Here is a 23,436-nt window from a genome sequence, read left to right on the forward strand (position 1 = left end):
AGCAGAGGCCAATGAGTTTTGTGACTCAGTATTCTAGAAATGCTTTCCAAACTTGTTACGGCAACACTACTCATCAAAAGATTAAAGCAGGCAACTCTAAATTCTGTCCCCACATGCCTATGATCTGTTTTGGTATGAATATGCTTCTGAGGGATGTAGCTGGTCTCTTTGAGACCAGAGCTTTAGCTCTTTGCTTGTATTACTATTCTTTGTAAAGCATAGCTTTCAAATGCTTTGCACAGCTCTCAGTTCAAGGAGTTTACTATAGGTTTATATTTATATACTGCTATGGCCCGCATTAGCTCTACTGGCTTGTAATGACAAAATTATATTCAACTCAACTTGTTACTTACGAGGTGAGTAGGATCGAGACGGGAACGGGATCTATAACCCCCTCGGCTATAATATGGAGATGGTGATCTTCTCCTGCACAAAAAAATGTGACAGTGATGACGTGCATATGGATATACCCACAAACTTGCACTGCTACAAATAACCTTTATAGTTACGTATATCAAGGACAGTACACAAGAACACTGGATCATCATGGATGTTTCAATCTACTAGTTCATGTATCTACTTACTACTAAAACTCTCATTGTGATCTTTAACTGGGGGAAATGGTACATCATAGGGCAACGATTTTTGAACCCAGGTACCTCAAATGGTCTAACCTACAGAATGCATCCAAAGTGTGAGACCGAAGTAATGAAATTTGGAAAAGTTGTAGCTGCTCCAGTGCTACTGGCTGCTCTAGTGGTGTGATTTCCATTTTCTCAGCCACTTACCTCCTCCTAAGGAAGGAGAATGGATTTCCAATGCTCCCTGCCAGATTTCCACAAAGAAACTTAATAGGAAAGCTGGCAGGAAGTTGGAAGTCGCTCCTGCTCCCACTGCTTTTTTGTCCATCCTTGGTCATTCTTTTTCTGTTTAGGTAAGAAAATATCTTCTGGAAAGATGACCCAAAGGGGCACTGGTTGTCTAGTTATTATTAAATGCTGCTATTTTTACAATCTGCTTAGTAATATTGTACAGTAGACATCAAATCAGATAAGCCAGGAAGAAAGTTATGTTAACTTTAAAACTAGTTTTTAGCCCAAACAGTAATGTTATTGCTACTGCATTTGAATTAACGTTGAGTAGCATATACATGAATTACAACTAGAAATTGGAAATGATAAGATTGCTCAATATAATGCATTTTAATTTTAAATGTGGCAAAATAATATTTGAACCACATAAATGTTTTAACTAAAATGACTACTTCAATCTGGTAGTATAAGATGTAACAATGATCTGTGTCCATTTCTTAATATAGCTAGATCAAAATATTTATTTGAAAATATTCTGGGTAAAACAGTACTGGTGAATAAAACAGTCATGGCTTTAAGGATACCCCTCCATATAGATTTTTTACTACTGTCCAAAAGTTTCCCATTTCACAATTGCTTGCATATTTTAAAAATCATCAAAATCCTTCAACATACCTGTACATCTGATCCCTATCTTGGGCACCCCGCCATCCTCCTCCACCTCCACCTCCTCTGTGAAAGGATAAAATATTTTTAAAGGTTTTGTTAAAATCACAAAATACAGATAACTGATATAAAGGAATAAAGTTTTGTTAAAGTCACAAAATACAAATAACTGAAATAAAGGAATAATGTAGGGGGAAAAGTCCTGGAATTGGAAAATATAAAATGAACTGCATAATAGCAACAGCCACTGATGCAAAAAAATACTCTGAACAGAAAGTGTGATGAATCCTAAATCCTTTGTTTCAAGCTCAACATAGATATTCTATTTTTAATAAAATGTTCCAATGCTGTTCCAACTATCCCAGAAATTTTCATCCTTCAAAAAGGTCCTTTCTTAAATTAGGACAATTGCTTTAAGTTTGAATGGGGTATTTAGAGCTTGGAATACTTTGTAAGAATAACAGAAAAATCCTGCTGAATCAGGCTGTAAATTTATTTGACCCAATATTTGGTGTCCAAGTGAATATATTAGGAAACATTATTATGCCTGAACTGGACAGCAATAACATCAATTATTAACTCCAGTAAGCAATACAGGTAGCCCTCATCTTACAAAGTTCATTTAGTGACTGTTCAAAGTAACAACGGCACTGAAAATAGTGACTTATGAGCATTTTTCACACTTACAACGGTTGCAGCATCCCCATGGCCTTGTGATCAAAATTCAAAGGCTTGATAACTGGTTCATATTTATGACACTTGCCATATCCAGAGATCATGTGATCACCTTTTGACAAGAAAAGTCAATGGGGAAGCTAACAAATGTGGCAAGGAAGGTTGTAAAATAGGGCAAATCTCATTTAACAAATGTCTCGCTAAGCAACATAAATTTTGGGCTCAATTGTAGTCCTAAATCAAAGATTACCTATATTTAAGGCATATTACCTATGATTCAGGAGGCAGTAAACAACAGTATCACAAACAACTCATAACCTGATCTTTCATGAATCTGTCAAGTCTCCTTTTAAAAATCCTGGCCCTAATTATTTTAAGGGGAGAAAAACTATTTAATTTTTCTACACCAAGCCTATTTTACTGGTAATCCTTCTTAACTGTTCATCCAGAGGCTGTGTGATGAAAATTTGGATGCTTGCCTACATTTATGACTGCAATATGCACTTCAACACTCCCTGCCTGTCAGCCCCCCCCCCAACCCCAATCTCTGCCCCTTTGGTCACTCTGCACTTCACTCCACCTACATTTATTTTTCCCAGCTGACCTTCGCCATCTCCTTCCTCTCACTGCTGACAAGGGAGTTGCTGGTCTCTTGTAGAAGGACAGGAGAGGTGTGAGTTCCCCTAACAACCACAACTGGGATTAATAGAACTCCCATTGCTAAATGGAACTTAATGGCCAATCCCCCTAATGACTGGTTCAGTTAGCTACAAAGGTTCTAATCCTAATTATGGTTGTAAGGCAAAAACTACCTATATCCACTCCATTGCTTTTTTTCTAAACTAAAGAACCCCAAATATTAAATCATTTTCTTAAAATATTATGTTGGGACATTCTATTATTTGCTAATATTTAGACATAACTTATTTTTGAATATTTATTAATATATAGCTGAAAATTCAGGCACAGTATCCATGAGCTGGCTTTTATCAAAACCCTTGCAAACAGAAAATCAATTCTGTTTAGATTTATAGGGCTGCCCATCTCAAATACAAGCCACTAGAAAGCTTACAATATTAAAAATGATAAAAGCATATAGAAAAAATGTGTATTTCCTTGGCAATAACTACTATTTTAAGATGACTTTATTCTATCTGTATGAATATAACCAATAATTTGGTATACACACACCTCACACGATAGAATATAAGCAATACTTTTATATTCAAACAACTGTTGGTGAGGTATCAGTGCAAATGATACATAAGCAGTTTTAAGCACTTCTACATTTTGTGTAATTGGAAATCACTCTTACCCAAAACAAGATCCAAAATAGAATTTCCCTTCTTTAGAATTCAGCTGCAAAGAGCTGTGAATGAAGGTTTAGCAAAATTCTTTTTAGTCTAAATCAGCCTAGGGCACACTTGAGAGATGGTATTGGTCACACTTGCAGATGATCTGTAGATTCAGCTATGCAACCACCTAGATTTCTTAGCATGACAACAGTATCTTGGGATTGGGAGATACTGTAGTGGTTGTTCTCCTTCCTCTGTGTCTAGTTTCCAGTCAAGTGTTGAGTGGGGGAAACCTAACCCTAAACCCCTGAAGCATGGGGTGCCTTAAGGCTTGGTCTCCCCCACTGTTCTTTAACATTTACATGGAATTGCTGGGTGGGGTCATTCAACAACATGGGATTATACATCTCCAACTCTGGTTAGACGATTGAGGTGGTGTGACCAGTGTCTAAAAGTTGTGAAGACCTGAATGGGGAGGAAACAGTTCTGATTCAATCCTATCAACTTGGGAGTGGCTTTAGATACTTGCCCCCCCTCTGGTCTGCTGCTGGGTTATCTGTGACTCTTGATAGGGTAGCACACTTCTGAACAGAGTTGGCAATTTGGTATCCCTGTGGATTTACTGCTTCTACCTACAAAGCAGGGTGTAGCCATGGTTAAGAGGCTTTTTGCACAGATTCGCTTGGGATACCAATTGTATCCATTCCTGGACTAGGTCTTGCTTATAATCACTCATGCCTTTGTCACTTCCCAGTTGGACTATTGACTCATTGACCTTGAAAGCAACCCAAAAGTTACAATTGGTCCGGAGTGAGGTGGCATATACTGCACTGTATGTTCCTAGGTTTGCCATTATAGACTGCCACTGTGCAGGGTGCACAAAATTCCCAGGGTTTTTTTCAGGTGTAATTCAAGACGATAGTTACTACCTTTAAAGTCCTACATTCGTGGAGTCAGGCTGATTAGAGCGAGCAAGCTTTAGGTTCCTACTCTTAAATATTGCCATTTACTGGTACTTAGGAATTGTGCCTTTTCTACATTCTACAACATTCTTCCCCCAAAGTCTGGCAGGCCCCCACCCTCTAGAAGGCTCTTCTCCCATGTGCTGGGATAGTGTGAATTTGAAGCCTGGAAATGGTTGTGTTGGAAGAGGGTTTTTCTTGTATTGTTCTTTTGTTTTTTATTGCTATTGTGAGTAACTCTGAATTGTGTTTCATAAGTTGGGCAGCCATATAAATTAATTGCAGTTCTGAAGAATATGCAATCTTATCAAACAACTAATTAAATAGATTTGGGAAGACATCAGTACTGTTAAGAAAAAAAGGGATGGAGAGGGTGACAGAGACAATAGAGGTGGGCGGGGGGGGGAGGGAGGGACTGAGATAAACAGGAAGGCAGACTCACCTGTATGATCTACTATAATAGTCACGGTCATCATAGCCTCTGTCATAACCTCTGTCATAATAGTCTCTCCGTCGGGAACTACCACTAAATGGGAAGTATATATAATATAGTATTAGAAAGACAAAAGGCTTATATATGTATAATAGAGGAAAGTAAAAAGCATTTTTCTATCAAAAAGTGCTCAGATAATATAGTATATGTTAAAAATGTAATATCAAGACATATAAAATACTTCTATAATATCAGAAAAATATGTTTAACAGTTATATCAAGTTTTGCACTATGAAGGCAGTTATATTAATTGCAGTCACATCTTATGTGTTAACTTTCTTTTCAACCCTAGGTCATTGTTGTATCTCCAGATAAGAATGATTTTAAAGCTTTTTGTGGGTTCACAAGGCACTAAATACATAATGAAATGTCTACTATATGTACTTAAGAAACAAGCTGACTTGATTCTTCCTACTCAATACTGCATTTGCAGACTGATATGCAAAATCATAGAACTCTACCGTCAACCTTAAGTTTTAAAAATATGCATGTCAATGAATATCAGCTGGGAAAGATAAATACATGTAGCCCTTGGCTTAAGATGGTTGCTTAGCAACTTTTCTAAGTTACAATGGACATACCTTGGGGTTACTTACAACCCAGATTCAAAGTCCTGCCGGTCAGTAGTTTGATGTCCATTTGCAGGGTCCTGCAGTCATGTCACTTGTTTTACAACAGTTTTGCCAAAAAACTGGCATATACTTCCAGTTTTTGCAAACCTGAGCCCATAGTGAACTATTGGCTTGCTTAATGATTATGCCGGTCACTTTACAATGGTGCAAAAAAGATTGTAAAATCAGGATGGTCATATGTCTGTCCCATTTTACAATAGTCACAACTTATGATCATGATGGGCAGGCTTCATTATAGTAGTTAGTCAAAGACTACTGTTACTGCAGCCAAAACAGAACGTTCTGTGGGTCTCACATTCACATTTGTAAACATAGAAAGCTGTGATATAACTCAATAAAAACTAGGGCTGTGCGCTGATCCAGGTTTAAAGAACACAATGTAGTTTGGAACATATAATAGGCATGCCTTGAAGAAAGTATTAGAAGTGTATCTTTGGCTGTGCTAATATGATTACTAGTGTCTATTCCTGAAAAATACTCATTCATTTGAGGCATGGTCTAATAATTTCTCTTCAAATACAGTTCTCTGTCAAGCCTTATGATTGACTGGCCTGCTGCCGCATGTTGCCTAATCTGCCATGGATAAATCCATCCCCAGCTTGTTTATCACACTGTACAAACAAATATATTTTCATTTCTGATTTGCTAAACTAATCTTGGTAGAACAGTTTATGGTTTGCTAGTTGTATGATTGATAATCAGGTATAAGTAGAACAACATACAACAGCATTCTGCTTGTCAGTTGTAGGAACATATTACAGCTTGACATGTTGTAGAGACTATAATTTTTTTTTAAAAAAGTAAAGGATTCCGCTGTCCAGTCATATCTGACTGTAGGAGATGGAGCTCATCTCAGTTTCTTAGCCCAGAGAGCCAGTGTTGTCTGTAGAGGCTTCTGTGGTCAGCATAACTATATGCCATGTTGCACAGAACCCTGTTACCTTTCCACAAAACTGGCACCTACTGTATTTATCTACTTGCGTTTGCATGGTACTTTGGGTCTCACACTATCAACCTTCTGGTGGCCATGCCCAGCATCTCAACTGCTAGGCCACTTGACCCCCCTTTCACAGAGACTATGAAATTAGGATAGCAAAAGAGAATGAGAGCTGTTTTGCAATAGAATATCATGGTTTTTTAAATAATTGATTCTTTCCTGCCTGCCTGTCTTGTGACATTGTTAAAGCTGAAAGTCTTGTCAGAGGCAGTTATGTTTGGAGCATCATCCTGTAAGGCCTTAGTATCACTACAACACATAACATGGTGTAAAGAGACTCAAATGTAAAATATACACAGGTTCATGTCTATATCTGCAGTATGCACACATAATCACCCTCATATTTTGAATACTCATGATAATTATTTCCTACTTATGGAAAACCAATGCCCATGGGATCACCATTCTCAGAGACTGTAATCCAGTGTCTAGAAGCTATAGCACTCCCATCCACACACAACCAAAAGTATATATACATGATACATTTGTCTTTATGAAAAATAGAGGAAACTTGAAACAATCAACATCTTCAAAGGAGTAACATTCATGAGAGGAAGAAAACAATAACATACTGGTCATTAGCAGTGGAAATGGCAGCAAATTAAAATATAAGTCTATTGAAAAACCACCCAAACTAACAAGTGCTCCACTAAATAAGTAACAACCCAACCTCCCTCAAGAGATGCTAAGAACATTATTCAGACAAGCACAAATGCACTGCAGCAACACAGAACAGTTTCCAACAAATTGATAACCAAGCAAATTTATCAGAGTGCTTAACTATTCAACCCATTACAATACAACCACACAAGATACAAAAAGACAACACTACCATTCATCAAAAACATCTCAAAAACAATCAAGACTATTACAACCACAGAGAATCGCAGTAAGACATAAACCAATGAAAGCTTTCAAAACATCTTGATTAAACTAAAAGAACCACTAGCCCAAAGAGAAAAAAACCCTGGGGTCATCTATAATACAGTGTAAAGACTGCAACAGCCACTATATAGACAAGCAGAGCACATCCATGAACACAAACACAAACCCTGAAAGGCTGAAAATCAGCTGGGCGGGACATACATGTGCGCTGGAGCAGAGGGCTGCCATGCCGGCAAATGTGACTCCATGTACCGCCTATGGCACGTATGCCATAGGTTCAGCATCACGGTGCTTGGTAAAAGGAGGAAGCTTGACACTCAGAAAAATGAGGCATCAATAACACAAGGAGATAAATAGACATAGTATTCAAAAGTCAATAAAAAGCTAAAAAGTAAACAAAAAGCTCAGAATATCTCCTTGTCAGCAATCAACATGCAGATAAATCAGGGATTAGCACCAAACAATCAAGCAGCAACCAATAGCCTAATCAAGGAATACCAAGGAGAAAATAATAGCCTCATCAACAGGGAAAGCTCTTGTATGTAAAGTGGTCCAAATGCCCCACTCCTGTCTAGCAGTGAAGATGTTACCTAGTTGGCTATGAAACATTTGAAAATAAACAACATAGCTCAGAGAGCACAAGGACTCATAATACTTTCTAAAACAATTCTGCAAAAATGCAAAATAACTTATGCTTAATCATATTTTAAAAAGGTTTAACTGATTTCATAATTGTAGCTTGTATTCTAAATTTGAATGTTATTATTTGGTACAGAATGCTGTGTTCTATATTCAAAACTACCCATATATAACATTAAATATGGAATTACTTGTTGGAAACCTTGACCCAATGAATTAAGAGACACAAACTTACTAAGTAGGTCTCCCCATATAAATTCCAGGAGTAGGTGTGTGGGGCCTTTTTGTTATTGAGAAATCAACTCTGATTCTTCTCCCATCAAGCTCCATTCCATTGGCTCTTTCTTTTGCCTAAATGAGGATGTAAAATATATTGCAGAATAAATTTAACTTAATCACAACTAGATATAAAATTAATAGCTGGAGTGGAAAACCTATCAGGGTAGCTTTAACAATGGGGGGGGGGGGTGTCATAACTTATACAATTTCTTGTGAATTTATTCATCGTAGCCTGGGTCTTATTTTCATAAAATTTGCAATTTTTCTATCATGAAAGAAGGCTAAGATTATGCTGGATGTAAGAATGAAACATTTTGCAATATACAAAATTATTTGTGTCACAACAGAACAAAACAGGACATAATCAAATAGGGTTCAAATCCCTACAATTACTGTTAGGAATATAATCTAACAGTTGGGTTGGCAATATATACATCATGTAACAATGCTATACCTGTTTCTTTAAATCATACTGTAACATGTGATTAGTTGCTGTTTTCCTCATCGGCCATAAGAGGGAGCCAAATGACTGTTCGCACTGTTAGATGCTGGGCTGATCTGATCTGAGTGTTTTTGGAAGCTGGCTGTTAGAAAGTGCCGTGAGCTATTGTCTATTGTAAGTTTTGCAACTGCTAGCAAATTTTGAGTACCAGACTGTCTGTATGATTATGGACTATGTTATTTGGATTATCCATTAACTGAAAGACATTGATGACTGACTGTCTTATCTGTGTATGACTTGGACTGTTTGATGGACTCTGATACCTCTATTTCCACAAAAGTAAAAGCCTATTTAAACTGCAATGTCTCTGTATGCTGGTTTGTGTGTTCTCGAACACAACTCTCACAACACTTCTCTGAATGAACTCGCTCTCCCATCGGACAGCTTACCTAACAATTACTATTACTACCTGACTACTAGGACTACCTGACCAATTATCTCTCAAATTAACTATTTCAGAGAGAATAGAGAATTAGGTAGCTCTTTACAGAAATCCAGAATGTCATAATAAAGAAAACTATATTCTTAATATGATATACCAATTTAAATACCAAATTTGCATTGAAATTACTTCAGTCATAAAATTCAGTGGACAACTGCATTGTCTTAAACCCTAACATACTTTACAACTGATGAAGGTAAAATGAGGGAGAAACAGAAAGTATATGTAGCTATTAACATGATCCTATGTTCAGGAAATATATTCCTTTTTTTCTGGGAAAATGTTTATTCAATTTTAATTAGCATGATTTTGCAAACATTAATATAATTCAATATAAAGACAATTCCTTACCTCCTTAGCATCATCAACACTTTCAAAATAAACGAAAGCAAATCCTCTAGAACGTCGAGACTGTTGGTCATATACAATAGAAACATCAGCAATTGGACCGTATTGGAAAATACTTCTCTCAGATCTCTTTCTGTTGTATATAGGCTTAATCCAAATACTCCAAGACAACAATTTGGGTCTGGATTTGCCTGCATAAAAAAAAAAAAAAAGAAAGAAATTCTCATAAGAAGTGAGTGTTCTATAAAAGAAACAAAGTACTTTCCGATACAATTTAAAAATATCTATTTGATATTAAATAATAAACTGCCAATCCTAGAGCAAAAAAAGCAAGCAGAGAGCAGAATACTCTCCAAATCACTAGAATGTTCTGTTGTACTCATTAACATAAAAACTAAGTTTAGAATACACTAAGAAATACTGATAATTATTGGGAGCTGTGATCTCTCATGCTTAACATGATTCACTTTTGTATTACTACAGCATGTTTCTTTTTGTTTGGACATGAGAAGCTTCCTTTTTTTCATAATACATTTGCTCATACATGAGATCTCTTCACCCAGTAGGGATTTAGATAAGTGTTTGTTAATCAACAGGGACACTTTTGGATACATAATACAGAAACAGCTTTGCATTGACTGAAACAATACTATATGTCTCTTTAGATCAGAGAAGGGATTTTTAACTAAGGGTCCAAGGACACTTGTGATTAGATTTTAGAGGGTCCATGGATGGAAAAAATACAATTTATTTTCAATAACCTCTAGCTGAATTGAACCGTATTTTCTTACTGATTTAATGAATTAAGACACACATATATTACATATATTTTTTAAAATTTTTTGATTAACTATATTTGAGTACAGGTAGTCCTTGTTTAGCAATCTTTGTAGGCACGTTGACAAAAAAGTACAACCAATACTTACATTTATGACTGTTGCAGATGTGTACAGGTAGGTTTGACTTATTACAATTAGCATGGGAAATTTATTGCTAAGTGTTATGTCATTAAGTGAGCTGTGCCTGATTATACAAATTTTTCATCACCATTGTTACATAAATCACTATGGTCATTAAACAATTCATGCTTCTCCCACAGACTTTGCTTGTTGGAAGCTCCTTGGAAAGGTACTTAAATGCTCACTTGATGCCAGGAGGCTGCAACTGTCATAAATACAAGTCAGGTGCAAAGTGTCTAAATTGTGATCAGGAATGTGGAGATTCTGCAAGAGCAGTAAGTGCAAGGAGTGGGCAGCAAGTACTTTTTTTCAACCTCAACATAGCTTTGAATAATCATGAATCTAGGACAACTTGTAAGGCAAATGAAAGCTGAAGAACGTTAAGCAAAGTCTTAGAACTGTTTGCTTAATGACCATCCCAATTGTGATTGCTAAATGAGGACTATCTGTATAAATGTTTTTCCCTATAATACAATCTATAGCCATATATCTTATTTATGCTTTTAAATAAGTTTTCTTAAAAGGGCTCTATAAGTTACAACATATTCTCAAAGGGGTCCATTGCCCAAAGACTTAAGAATCTCTGAATTAGAGGATTTTGTGCAATGTTTTTTTTTTACTATACTTCTACTGAAATTGTTTATACAAGACATTTTTGTTAGAACAGGAAATTTGATATTAGTGAATTTATGTTTTTTTCTGCAGTGAATAATTAAAATCACTACAATGTATAACTATCAACAGCTGCTTTCCATCTTAAAATATAGTAAACTATATACATAATCTATATGAAAAAAATCATGACATGACTCATTAAGTTAAAAATGTCTAGCAAACTTTAAAGCAACTCAAAGATGTAAATTAAGACATAATAAAAATCATTAGTATACAATATCTATTTTAAATAAAATTTACTAAATACATTTATAATCAATACAACTTTAACAATATTAGCATTATTTACAATACAATTATAACTTTACAAGATTTCTGGGTAATTTGAAAACTTTAGAACCTCCAAAGAAACACACAGCTGAATTATCTCTGGTCAACTGCTGCCATCCCAGCCTTACTCTGTTGCCAACATGACGCCGACGAGTAGACATGGGAGAATGGCTGTGACTATGTCGGCGACGATAGTCGCGGCTATAAGATCTGCTTCTTGATCGTCTGTGGGATCGAGAACGTGAACGTGATCTTGTATAATGTCTGCGAGAACTTCTCCTTGATCTGGATCTATAAAGCATGCAAATTAAAAATGTCATAGTGAACAATAAACACACATCTCAATAATGGACCTATAAAATTGCTACTATATTAGAACTAAAATGTACAACATCTATATATGGATGCAATGCTCCTATCAAAGAATGGAGACTGTAAGCATTTCTGGAATTGGTAGAACCAACATTTTCAACTGACTCAAGAAGAATATTTTTTGGAATTAAAAGGCCAATAAATTGAGTTCACAACATTTCTAGTTACATAATCCTGTGGCCTATGGGAGGTGCTTCCAAAAAAGGATGGAGCAATAGGCTAATAGTGACAATAAAAGCAGTTCAGGTCACATTGGCTAATCTAAAACAGATTTTACGTCGTACCTCAAGGTTAATACAGAAGAAATGAACCAATGCACAAAACATTTCAACTACAAAATCAACAATGCAAATGCTCCACGTTCACAATAAAAATCCAATGTTTGAGTTTCTAACTCAAAGTTAGTTACAGCAGAACACTCAAATTGCTTAAAAGTTTGTTCCGCTGCAGTGTGGGACAGTTGATTGATCTAGGTTCAATACTGCAACAAAGGTCCTATGTTGCCTTCAATTATACTTTTTATGGGAAGGAAACCTGGAGCAGGCACTTTCCCGAAGAGCTTAATAGGAAAAGGGTATATCAGAAATGTATTTGAATTACAATATGTTTCTGGTGTAAGTGAATCCAAATGAGGCATTGGCAATTTCAAAGCAAAAATATATGAAGGACAGATTTTTTTTACTCCTCTCCTCTCCCTGTTCTACTGTTGGTATGTTAACTTCATAGACAATTCTGGAATCCACTTCTCTGATGGTGGAACGTTCATATATGTACATATATAAATACATGTACACATATACTGTTATTGTTTTTTACATATTACCAGACATATTTAAATCTAGAGGTCCTAGAATATTAAACTTAACCTTTGTCTACAGCTAATCCTCAGGTTGATTGCAATTAAAGCAGGACTGCCATCATTAAGTAATGCAGTTATGTGATGACTGCACTACTTAGCAAAGTAATCAAGATTGTTGTAACTCAAGATGTGCAAGTCGCTAAGCTGAAAATGGAGGAAGTAAGGCAAGGTGCACAGGGTGCCACTGGGATGGAGAGGTCTTGGAGGTTTTTCACTCCTAATAGTTAAGTTATTGATGATTCTTCATGTTTAGTAAGCTGTGTGGATCTGAGGGCAGGCGTCCCCAACTCTTGGGTGCAAGCGGTGGGCAAGGAAGGAAAGTTTCATCTGTGCATGCACGGGATCAAGGTTGTACATGACCCCCACCCCCACCCCCGGTCTGTGGAAGACAACTCTTCCAAAATTGGTTCCTGGTGTCAGAAAGGCTGAGACCAGGGTTATGTCATGCACACAAGTACAAGGAAGTTGTGTGCAGGGGCAGGAGGGAGACTTACCTGAGCAATGTGATCTTCCTTGCTAGATTCCCCACTGACTTTGCTTGTGGGAAGCCAGCAGGGAAGGTCAGAAATGGTAATCAGATGACCACGGATTGCTGTAACCAGTAAGTACGAGCTGGTTACCAATACCTGAATTTGTTCATGTGACCATAGGGACATGGCAACAATCGGAACTTCAAGGACCAGTTGTAAGTTCTTTCATTCAGTATCTTCGTAGCTTCAAATGGTTGCTGAATGAATGGCCGTAATTTGAGAACTACCTGTAATGAACTCTAGGGGTCCAGTTATATTAGGATCCAGCTATATTATTTATTTGCCTAGCAAGACTTTACCCATTGCTTCAATTAAGATAAGCCATATTATGCTTATGTACAATTCAGCAATTAAATTTACTAGGAACATCTATAGTAATTAAACAAGATATAAATGACAATTGGGAATTAATGACCGGAGGACCATCTGAAAATTTTAGAACTAAATTCCAAGATCACTAGAATTAAGAAGAAAGCTTGCAAACATAAATCTCATAAGGAAATAATTGCAATCACTCATGTTAACACTGCCAAGAAAACTACATGAATACAGTCACTAAGATCAGTGCAAGAGTATTACTTGTATTTAGATAGCTAAATTTATTTGAGATAAATTTAACAAAAATATGCATCACATAAGCTTACCGAGATTCAGATCTCGATCTCGATTTTGACCTAGATCGCCTTGAACCCTCCTTGGATCTAGATCTAGCAGGGGAATGCCTTGGAGACTTGCCAGAACCATGAGCACTTCCACTTCTGGAAGCAGAACGGGACTCCTGTGTATAGAAAATGCATATGTAGTTTAAGTTCAGTGTCTTTAGTATTTTAGTCTAAAGAAGTTCTGGTGAAAAATAAGTTCTTTGTCTCCATTATGTGTCCGGGCAGTTGCCACTAGAACTGCCTAGATTTAGGATTTTTTTTTTTTGCCTGTTAAGCACTTCTTTAAAAAAAAAAACCCTGTGTTTTTCGTCTATTAAACAAATAATGCATGCATGCATGTTTATCAAAATATACAGGGACACATAAACAGACTAGTAATTACTTAGCGTAGTGCTTTCAGATTCCAGATTACTTCTTATCTTAACTTCATTTTTATTTCTTTTCTTCATTCTTCCGTTTCAAATTCTGACTTCTTTCATCTTCCCCACTTCACACAAATTGCTCAATATTCTATAAGTGGGACTTCTGGTCTGATAATTAGCATGCATTCACTTTCTTTTTTTTTCAAATTTCAGCTTCACTTATTCCTGAGCTTCAAATAATTCTCATTTATAAAACTTGTCAAATGGCGACTTCCGCATTTTCCTCTTCAACATTAACCTTAATAAAAAAAGAACGGATGAAGAATATTTAAAACTCCAGGATAGATATCTAGTGTCAAAACTGAAACTAGAAAAAATGCTTGTGTTTGCACGGCTTTAATTAGTATGCAGTTTTGTTCTGTGATGCCAGGTTTATGACTGTATTTTATTTTATTTAGAAAAATGTCAATTCAATTGAAAAAGATTGACCAGTTATAAATTTCCTTATTAGGCCTACTTTAGATGTCCAAATAGTTGAGGCATTTAGCATATTGATGATTTTTTCATATTTAACATTTAGAAATTAGTAATGTTTTTCAACATCATGATTACATACTTCCACTCAACTGAGCTATTTTTAATAGAGACAGAATATATGGATAACTGAAGAACCTTATTTCTCAATAGCATATGCTTTAATTTCTTCAGCAATTATGGAGAATTCTATCATATGTAAGAGTGGTCTTAAAAAAAAACAAAAAACAAAACAAAACAGGAAGCCCCTGGCAGCACCTTTCTGACTAAAGAAAATCATTGCAAAGCATATGCTTGTGTGAGCTTTTGTGAAATGCAGCTAATGAAGTGGACTGAGGCGCGTAAAAGCTTATAAAAGCCTTTAATAAAATTTCTTAAGTCAGAAAAGTGCTGCCAGACTTCTGATATGTCACAATAATAATTTATGCTAAAATTTTAATTAGTCATGACAACTGAAAATACATTTGTTTTAAGCAATGTATTTTCCAAGCTTGTAAGTTCATATTTTTAAAATTTGGTAGCTTTTATGTTAAATAATTAATATCAATTATTTTAAAACTACTTCATTTTAATTCTCCTGTTTTACAAATAACATCTAGTTCCTACAATATTTGCACGGACAATACAAAATACTGTAATACAACTGTTACCTGTACCATATACATAAATACAATGTAACATAACAGGAAGCCTTAGGAGAATTAATAAGGAATATGTGCGCTCTCATGCAACATTTCAGTTTTATCACTCATCACTGATAATGGCTAAAACTATACCTTGTTTACTTGCTAAAGGCAAGTTCATAGATACAGTGTCTCACCTGAACTTCTTGGTACATTCTCTTTCTCAACACCCCACACCCCACAAAAACAGAAAAAATTCCCAACTCACAAATTTTTGTACATAATGCTTATTTGAAAAATGTGACCTGGCAAAAGTATTCACATTAAAGAGGAGCGAATATTTTGTAAAAACAGGATTTACTTATTTACAATATTTCTGTAAGTTTTTCATTTAAAATAATTCTGGAAATGACCTATACAGATCAAAGGGTTATCTTTTAAAAAATGTACAATATATAGTTTAAATCATTTTTGATATTTAATATATTTTTCCAAAAATGATGCAAGATTTTCTAGCACAATACATTTACCAATTACAGCAAGTATTATTTATACATTTCATTTTATAATAGGGCCATATTTTTTCATAATTTGGAATTTTATCAAATAACAATGACTGCAAATAGTCCTATATAATGTCTATTATATCCAGCAGTCATGACAGATTAAGAATGTAGTTATGGGAATGGCACACAAAAATAGCTCAACTAAACTGGAAAGTTACTGAGCAAAATAGTTTATTTCCATGGAATTAAAATGGAAATCTGGTGAATATACATGTTAGAGAATGAATGAACCAGTGTTTATTTAGACAGAGTATGCTACTACTTTTCACACAATACATCCCAGCAACTAGTAGCCTGAACGTCCCTCCAATATGGAGTATGTAATGTTTTTTACTAGTGTCATATAAGCTGCACGAACTGAAATCATGGACATAGTTTATACAGGTACTCCTTGAGATGCAAGGTCACTTAAGGACCGTTCAAGTTATGACAGATGCCACCAAACTACACAAGAACCTTTCAAAGTTATGACGAATGCAGCAACCCTTCAGTCATTCACCCTTATGACCTCACCATAAAGACATTGAAGCACCCCTTTCCCCCTATCCTGCCCTGATGTAACCCTGCAGCCATGGGCCTGTTGCCCATACCTCCTGGAAGCAACTGCCATTTTCCACATGCTAGAATCCCTTCCCGGAGCCTAGCAAAAGCCATGAGGGCTGGGTTTGCTGTCTCTTAACAGGCAACTGATCAGGCTAGAAAGCTATGAAAGAGTGGGAACGGTCTTTGTTTTGCTTCAGAAAAGCAAGAGCATCTCGGTAGGAGGAAATGCAGTGGCAGAACCAAGAAAAAAAGGCAAGCCCAGCATTTTCCTTCCAGTTTCTCACTGGCAAGACAGTCAACTATGAAGCATGCATGTGTGGGAGCCAGCAGGAGGCATCAGGGAAGAACAAGTTCCTTTTCCTCCCCTTCTAGAAGCAAGCACCATTTTGAAGAGCCCACAATTCATGACTACTCTGAAAGTGGCTTTTGCTTACAGGCTACAGCCATACCGTCTAGGGACAAAAGGCGGCAGCTTGTTCTCATTCCCAATGCAACAGAGCTTCCAGGAGGTCTGTTAAAAGGTGAACGACCAGCAGGGAGGATCCTGCACGTGGTACCCAAGGGATGGGAAGCAAAGCAAAGATTATCTCAGGGGCCAGGCCTTGAGGACTGAGGCAGGTGGGTCTGTACCTGGACTAAGCCTCCAGGATTAACTTTATCCCCGAGGCATCCCATGCTCCATTTAACAATCCACATGTTCATTTAATGATTGCATTGGGATGGCTGGTTGTTACTTGATGCAGTTCATTTAATGTTTGTCCCAACGTAGAACTGTAATGAGCAGGCTCCATTACGGTCATAACTGGAGCACTACCTGTATTTAGCTGCAGGCCTCTATAAAGTTCAAAGTGTTATAATTAAGCATGTTTTAGGGAAAATGAATTAGATACTAGGTTCAGATTGACACTGAAGATTATCTATCAAATATATCATGGGAAATGTAATATAAACACTAAACTGGTGTCAGTTTCAACAAAAGACAGAATGATTTGTATCCTGTAGACAAACAGGCCATTTTCAGCTCTGCGTAGTGCACTCAGTTGTGACCAATTCTCAAACAGAAGGCCCTGAATAGAAACATTTGTGTGGTACAGGTAGTCCTTGACTTACATCCACAGTTGAGTCCAAAATTTCTGTTGCTAAGCGAGACATTTGTTAAGTGAGTTTTGCTCCCATTTTACAACTTTTCTTGCTACAGTTGTTAAGTGAATCACCACAGTTAGTTAGTAATGTAGTTGTTAAGTGAATCAGGCTTCCCCATTGGCTTTACTTGTCAGATCGCAAAAGGTGACATGACCCAGCAATTGCCATAAATCTGAGCCAGTTGTCAAACATCTGAATTTTCATCACAAGACCATGGGAATGCTGCAACAGTCATAAATGTGAAAAATGGTCAAATGCCATTATAACTTTGAAGGATCACTAAATGAACGGCTGTAAATTGAGGACTGTGTATTGATACTCATTGACTTGGATTACTATTTGTTATATAAGGGGTTGCTCTGGAAGACTACTAAGAAACCTCAGATGATGCAGAATGCAACTGCCTATGAGGCAAGGGCTCAGACACTTTACTGTGGCTTTACCTCAATATTAGGGGATTTGCATTGGCAATTAAGTTAGTTAATGTGCATTTATCTCCTATGAAGCCCTAAGTCTTATGGCCTAGATATTTTCAAGATAGTCTATTCTCACCCCATCTATACAAGCAGAAAACACCTGCTGAATGTTTACATACACCATGATATCCAGTAGGAAGTGGCACAGAAATCAGCACTTTTGAGTGCTCCCTCTATTAGAACAGAACACTTACTAGATATGAAGGTGGCCCCTCACAATTTTCCAGAAGTTTGTTAAGGTTGGTTATTCTGGAAGCACTTTAGTAAAATGTTGCCCAAATAAGATGGAATGCCATGAATTCGACTGCAGTTTGAGGTTATTGTAATTAACTGCTTTACTTTCATTTTGTTCACTTTTTATTATGTAGATTGATTTTATACCATTTCTAAAGATGTAAACATTAATAAAGCAATAAAAATAAGTTGTAATTGTATTAAAAAAAATTAAGGTTTCAGCACATGAAATATAGTTCAATACATGGAAACAACCCAATTCCTTCCAATATTCTGAACTACAATTTCCACAACATCCAACTTTGGTGATTGATGTTGGGACATCATGGGAATTGTAGACAAATATCTGCAGGGCAGCAGGGTGCTTACATAAGTACAAATAAAATGTCACGTTTACATGCATTTTCTATATGGATGGAAGAATGGTATTATATACAAATCAAGTAAACAGGATACCTTGCTTTTAAAAATGCTACTTTGTCCTTAAAAGCTGTTTCTATGTTATGTTTTTAAAGCATAATTTGGAATCTTAAAAAAAATGCTGGTTGATTTTCCAAGTTTTTAAAAGTGGAAAGCTTGTCTTCTAGCACTGTTATATGGATGACTGCAAGCAGAACCTTTCACTTTTAAAAACTTAGAAAATCAACCAACATTTTTGTTTAAGATTCCAAAGTATGCTTCAAAAGCATAACATAAAAACAGCTTTAAGGACAAAGTAGCATTTTTTAAAAGCAAGGTTTCTTGTGAAGACCCCCCAGTCACTTTTTAGGTATCTTTTATTATTTTGGCCCCTTGTTCCCAGACATGACATTGCAGATATTTTGTGGAAAAGCAAGATTACATAGCAGTTTTGCAACAGCATTCATGATGTGCTTTTGAAAGTCTGAAAATGTTCACTGATCAAAAAGATTACCTGTTTATGCTACATGGGAGCCAACAATTGCATTCCACATAAAAATAATCTGCTTTTTAAAACGCATTCCCTCTTTGGTTTTGGCAGCAAAAGCTTTCTAGAAACCAGTAAAGCGTGTTCCTCTAGAATCTTAATGGTTTTCATGTTTCATGTAGATTCATTTTCTTCCACCAAAGTGATTCCCAAGTCAGACCAAATATCATTGAGTAAAATATGAAAGATAAAACTCTGTATAATTTATTTTCAAAAATATGCCATTTATTCATCCAGCTCTTTTATGGAAATCCACATGCAGAGTAGCCTAAGCACAACTGGTGCTCATTTTTTTAAGGAAAAATACCCTGAGTTGGCTACAGTAAGAAGTCCAATAATCCATGGTATAAACATTGCTGCAGAGTACATCATTTCCCTCCTTTTTTTCTTTGCCTGAAAGTAATCTCAAAATGTTCCATCTTCCCCTTTTTAACTATTTAGGGAATAGAATGGTCCACAAGATGCCTTCATTTTCAATCAATCAACCTAATCTTTAAAGTTAATCCCAGCAACAAGCAAGAATCAAGTGTAAAAACAATGTCATCAAGAAAAAAAAATCTTAAAAACAAGATGAATTTTTAATAGTAAGGAGTCTCAGCAATATAAGTCCAATTTTGATTTATGGACAATGCAGCACACATTTCTACAGTTTTTAAGAGACATGTTTATTCAGAATTAAAATTGTGGGAGCCACAACTAAAAATGTTGACTTCTATTACAGTACAATTTGCACTTTCCTTACTTTATTAAATCTGGAAGAGACCAGAAATTTCATAATGTACTATAGTGTGATTGCTTCCTACATTAGGAGAACGCCTGAACAGAGTAGCCTGTATGACTTTGTTTTGAAATTCAGAGATTATAAGCACTTCAACATTCTTTAGTCCGCAGTCTCAGTGAGTGTTAAACTAAACATTCAAAAATATTTTGAGGGAAAGTTTTCTTGTATTAAATTTTCAGTGCCGAGTTTACAAACTTTTAAATTGATTTCAAAAAAAGAACATGTGAACCCCTCATCCTTGTCTTCACAGATCTGGCACATCCCTTTCAGTTTAACTACCAGAGAGTTAACACCTTCAAAATTTTATTCCCATCTATCCATTTTCTATGCCTTCACTTCCACATTACTCTTTCCTCCAGCATTTATCTAAGGCTGTGGCCATACTAATCTCTATCTTGCAGTAATTGCATTCACAGCTAGCAGCATGTTTAGCAATTTCTTCAGGAGGTAAACCCTCCACTATGCATTCTTTGTCTTGCTTCCATTTACCTAAGTGTTTACCATGCCCTTGCTCTCAAGAATATTGATAGACCCATTTTGAATATATTGGCAAAGAAAATGCAGTCATCTTTTCCAGCTACATAGAATGGTTTTTTTTTTTTAAGTCAGATTTTTCTGTGAAGCAAATTTGAACAATTAGAAACATTTTTTTCAAAAGGTAGTCCTCACACAACTATGCAACCAAGTTAAAAAAATTCCCACGAATTTAGTGCAGAATTATCTGTGGAGGCTACTCTGATAGTATAAAATATATTTAAATCATTCAGCCTAAAAAAAGACATAACCTGTGAGCCAAAATTCAATTACTTGCAAATCTTAGAAATTAACTTAATGAAGAATTGAATATATCTCTCTTAAGGACAGCAATTTCTCTTTATTTCACTGCAAATTACTAATTAATCATCCCAAAGGTGCTTTCCAAAAGGCAACTGGACTTTCTTGGTTTCTTTAAAATGTTTCACTTCTCATCCAAGAAACTTCTTCATTTCTGAATGAGAAGTGAAACGTTTTCAAGGGGAAAAAAAACCAAGATAATTCAGTTGCCTTTTAAAAATCACCTTTGGGACAATCACAAACTGGGTGATGGAGTATTTCCATACACACTACTAATTAATGTAACATCACCTAGCTCATTCTATTGTACAATATATATGGGCTTAGATGATTAGTTAGGCCTAATTGGAAGACCAATAAGCAGTACTAGTGTGATGCTGGGGGGAAAATCTCAAGGACAAAACGATGGAAAGATTTTTGCACTATCGCTGAGAAAGCTATATAGATATGTCCATTTAACTGAAATTTGGTTTGAGGATGCCTTTGTCTACTTTCAACATGTTAACTTCCCAGGAAATGAATATTTTTTTAAAAACAGCATTTTTTTTTACTCTATAGCTTGGTCTACAGAGGTGACATCAAAGCAAATTTAAAACTGTAGTGCTAAAAGAAAACCATGCCTATTAGGAAAATTTACTGTAGCCAATTTTACACATTAAAAGTACCTATTAGGTACTCATTTATAGCTATGCATTTATCATAATATGTGCTAAATTGATACTATTGAATGCAACAGTAATATTTAGGATTCACAACTACAAAGTCATAAAGTATGCTTTAAAAGTTAATTATGGTGGCTATATAAACATGATTTTTTTACACCCCCCCCCTTGAGCTTAGTTGAGTCTCAGTGCAGAAAACTGAAAGAAAAGGTGAAAGGAACAATTTTCTTACTCAATTTCTCTTTCTGAATCAGCAATCCAATTTGATTAAAATATAATATATACCAAGGCTGGATTAGAGAATTCCTAAACATGCACCTCAAAAGCTTAGTTGATTTAGTATTTTCCGAAATTCCAGATTTCATCTTCATCTTTTGCACAAAATCTACATTTTTGCTATGCAACTTTCAATTATAAAAGTTGCAAAATGACTGTGGCCTCCTCCTCCTGCTGTAATGTTGAATGAAGCCCTGCAAAGCAGCAGCCTAACACATTAAATACTGTATCGCAGTTGATGTGCAGCATTTGTGCACAACCTTATTTTTTCTGCTTTGTTTCAGAGTCAGCTATATTAGCAGATAATCCAACATTATGCTGTTTGAGAAGTCAGTGTAGTTTGAAATAAAAATTTCAGCTTTTTAAATTATCTATTACTTCGGTGAAGTCTCACTTATTCTGCCTTTCTATTCCACAAACACTAATAGGATATGTTCAGTTTACATTCAAAGAACCCATACTGAACATTATTTTTCAATGTATTTTTTAAGGAAACGCTTTGTATGCTGCGATACAGCTATGCTAGGCTTTGATGATAATGCTTTTCCGTTAACAAGTCAAGTTATACAAGAATTCAGGATGCATCTTTGCAAGAGCTAAAATTTGGAGCGAAGCTGAAACACCATTCAGTAAAGCGGAAATAATGAAATATTTAACTATCAGAAACATCTGGATGCAAACACCGCGGATGGCGATTGGCATTTGCAAAGAAATCCGCTCTATAGCATTCCAGCGAGGAAAGGTTGCCAATCTTCCGCGGCCATTTTGTCCCCGCGGCGGCGCGTTCCTGCGGGTCAACTGCCCAAGATGGCGTCGGGAGAGGGGCTCACCATAGAGCTCCACGTCACAGCGCACCCTCTCTACAGGAAACGATGGGCCATTTTCTCGCGCCAAATCGAGAAGATTCAGGCTAAGACGGGGGAGGACGCTAGGCCGGAGGAACAGCCGTTTATCTCCCATTTCAAGGTCTTTCCCTCTAGCTCCACGTCACTCCCAGAGAAAAGGGAAGTCAAGACGCTTTTTCTTTAAAAGGAAAAAAAAGCCGAAATGCGTTTTCTCTTAATTTAACAGGCTGCTTAAACCGCGCTCGCAAGCACTGTATATTACCCGCTCGCCGTAGTTCTGCTCCCCGCTGTCGCTCATTTCTCCCGTTTAGGAGCGCTGGACGCCAACCGTGGTTCTAACGCCAAACCGTCTCTTCGCTAGCCTTCTCCGCAGAGGAAATGACGAAGTTTCCCAAGCCCCGCCCTCGCGCTCGAGCGTCCAGTGCCTTGCTTCTTCTTCCTTCTCTTACGGCTCCGCCGCCTCCCTTCCCTTGGGTGGGGGCTTCTGCTCGTCTTGGGAATCTGTTTTGTGCGAGGAGTCCTTTTAAAACGAAAAATTTCCCTCTAGCATTCATTTACCGTTTATATTAGGGTTAGAAATTGCTCCGTGTGAAGCCCTTTAGGAATACTTGGTGTTAAACACGAGAATTACCTTTTATGGCCGGTGACCCTCCCAGT

General features: G+C 36.4%; 1 protein-coding gene across 1 annotated transcript; it reads right to left on the minus strand.

Moving 5' to 3' along the window:
- Positions 1–345: 345 nt before the first annotated feature.
- Positions 346–23,162, minus strand: TRA2B (transformer 2 beta homolog). Its single transcript, XM_032225529.1, is given in 10 exon segments — positions 346–371; positions 374–426; positions 1,488–1,544; positions 4,853–4,936; positions 8,292–8,407; positions 9,631–9,734; positions 9,737–9,818; positions 11,660–11,822; positions 13,937–14,070; positions 23,042–23,162. Coding segments are annotated over 10 exon segments (855 nt in total). The 5' UTR covers positions 23,078–23,162.
- Positions 23,163–23,436: the final 274 nt, after the last annotated feature.

The sequence above is a fragment of the Thamnophis elegans genome, chromosome 10 (assembly GCF_009769535.1).
Source record: "Thamnophis elegans isolate rThaEle1 chromosome 10, rThaEle1.pri, whole genome shotgun sequence".
In the NCBI taxonomy this organism is placed as follows: domain Eukaryota; kingdom Metazoa; phylum Chordata; class Lepidosauria; order Squamata; family Colubridae; genus Thamnophis; species Thamnophis elegans.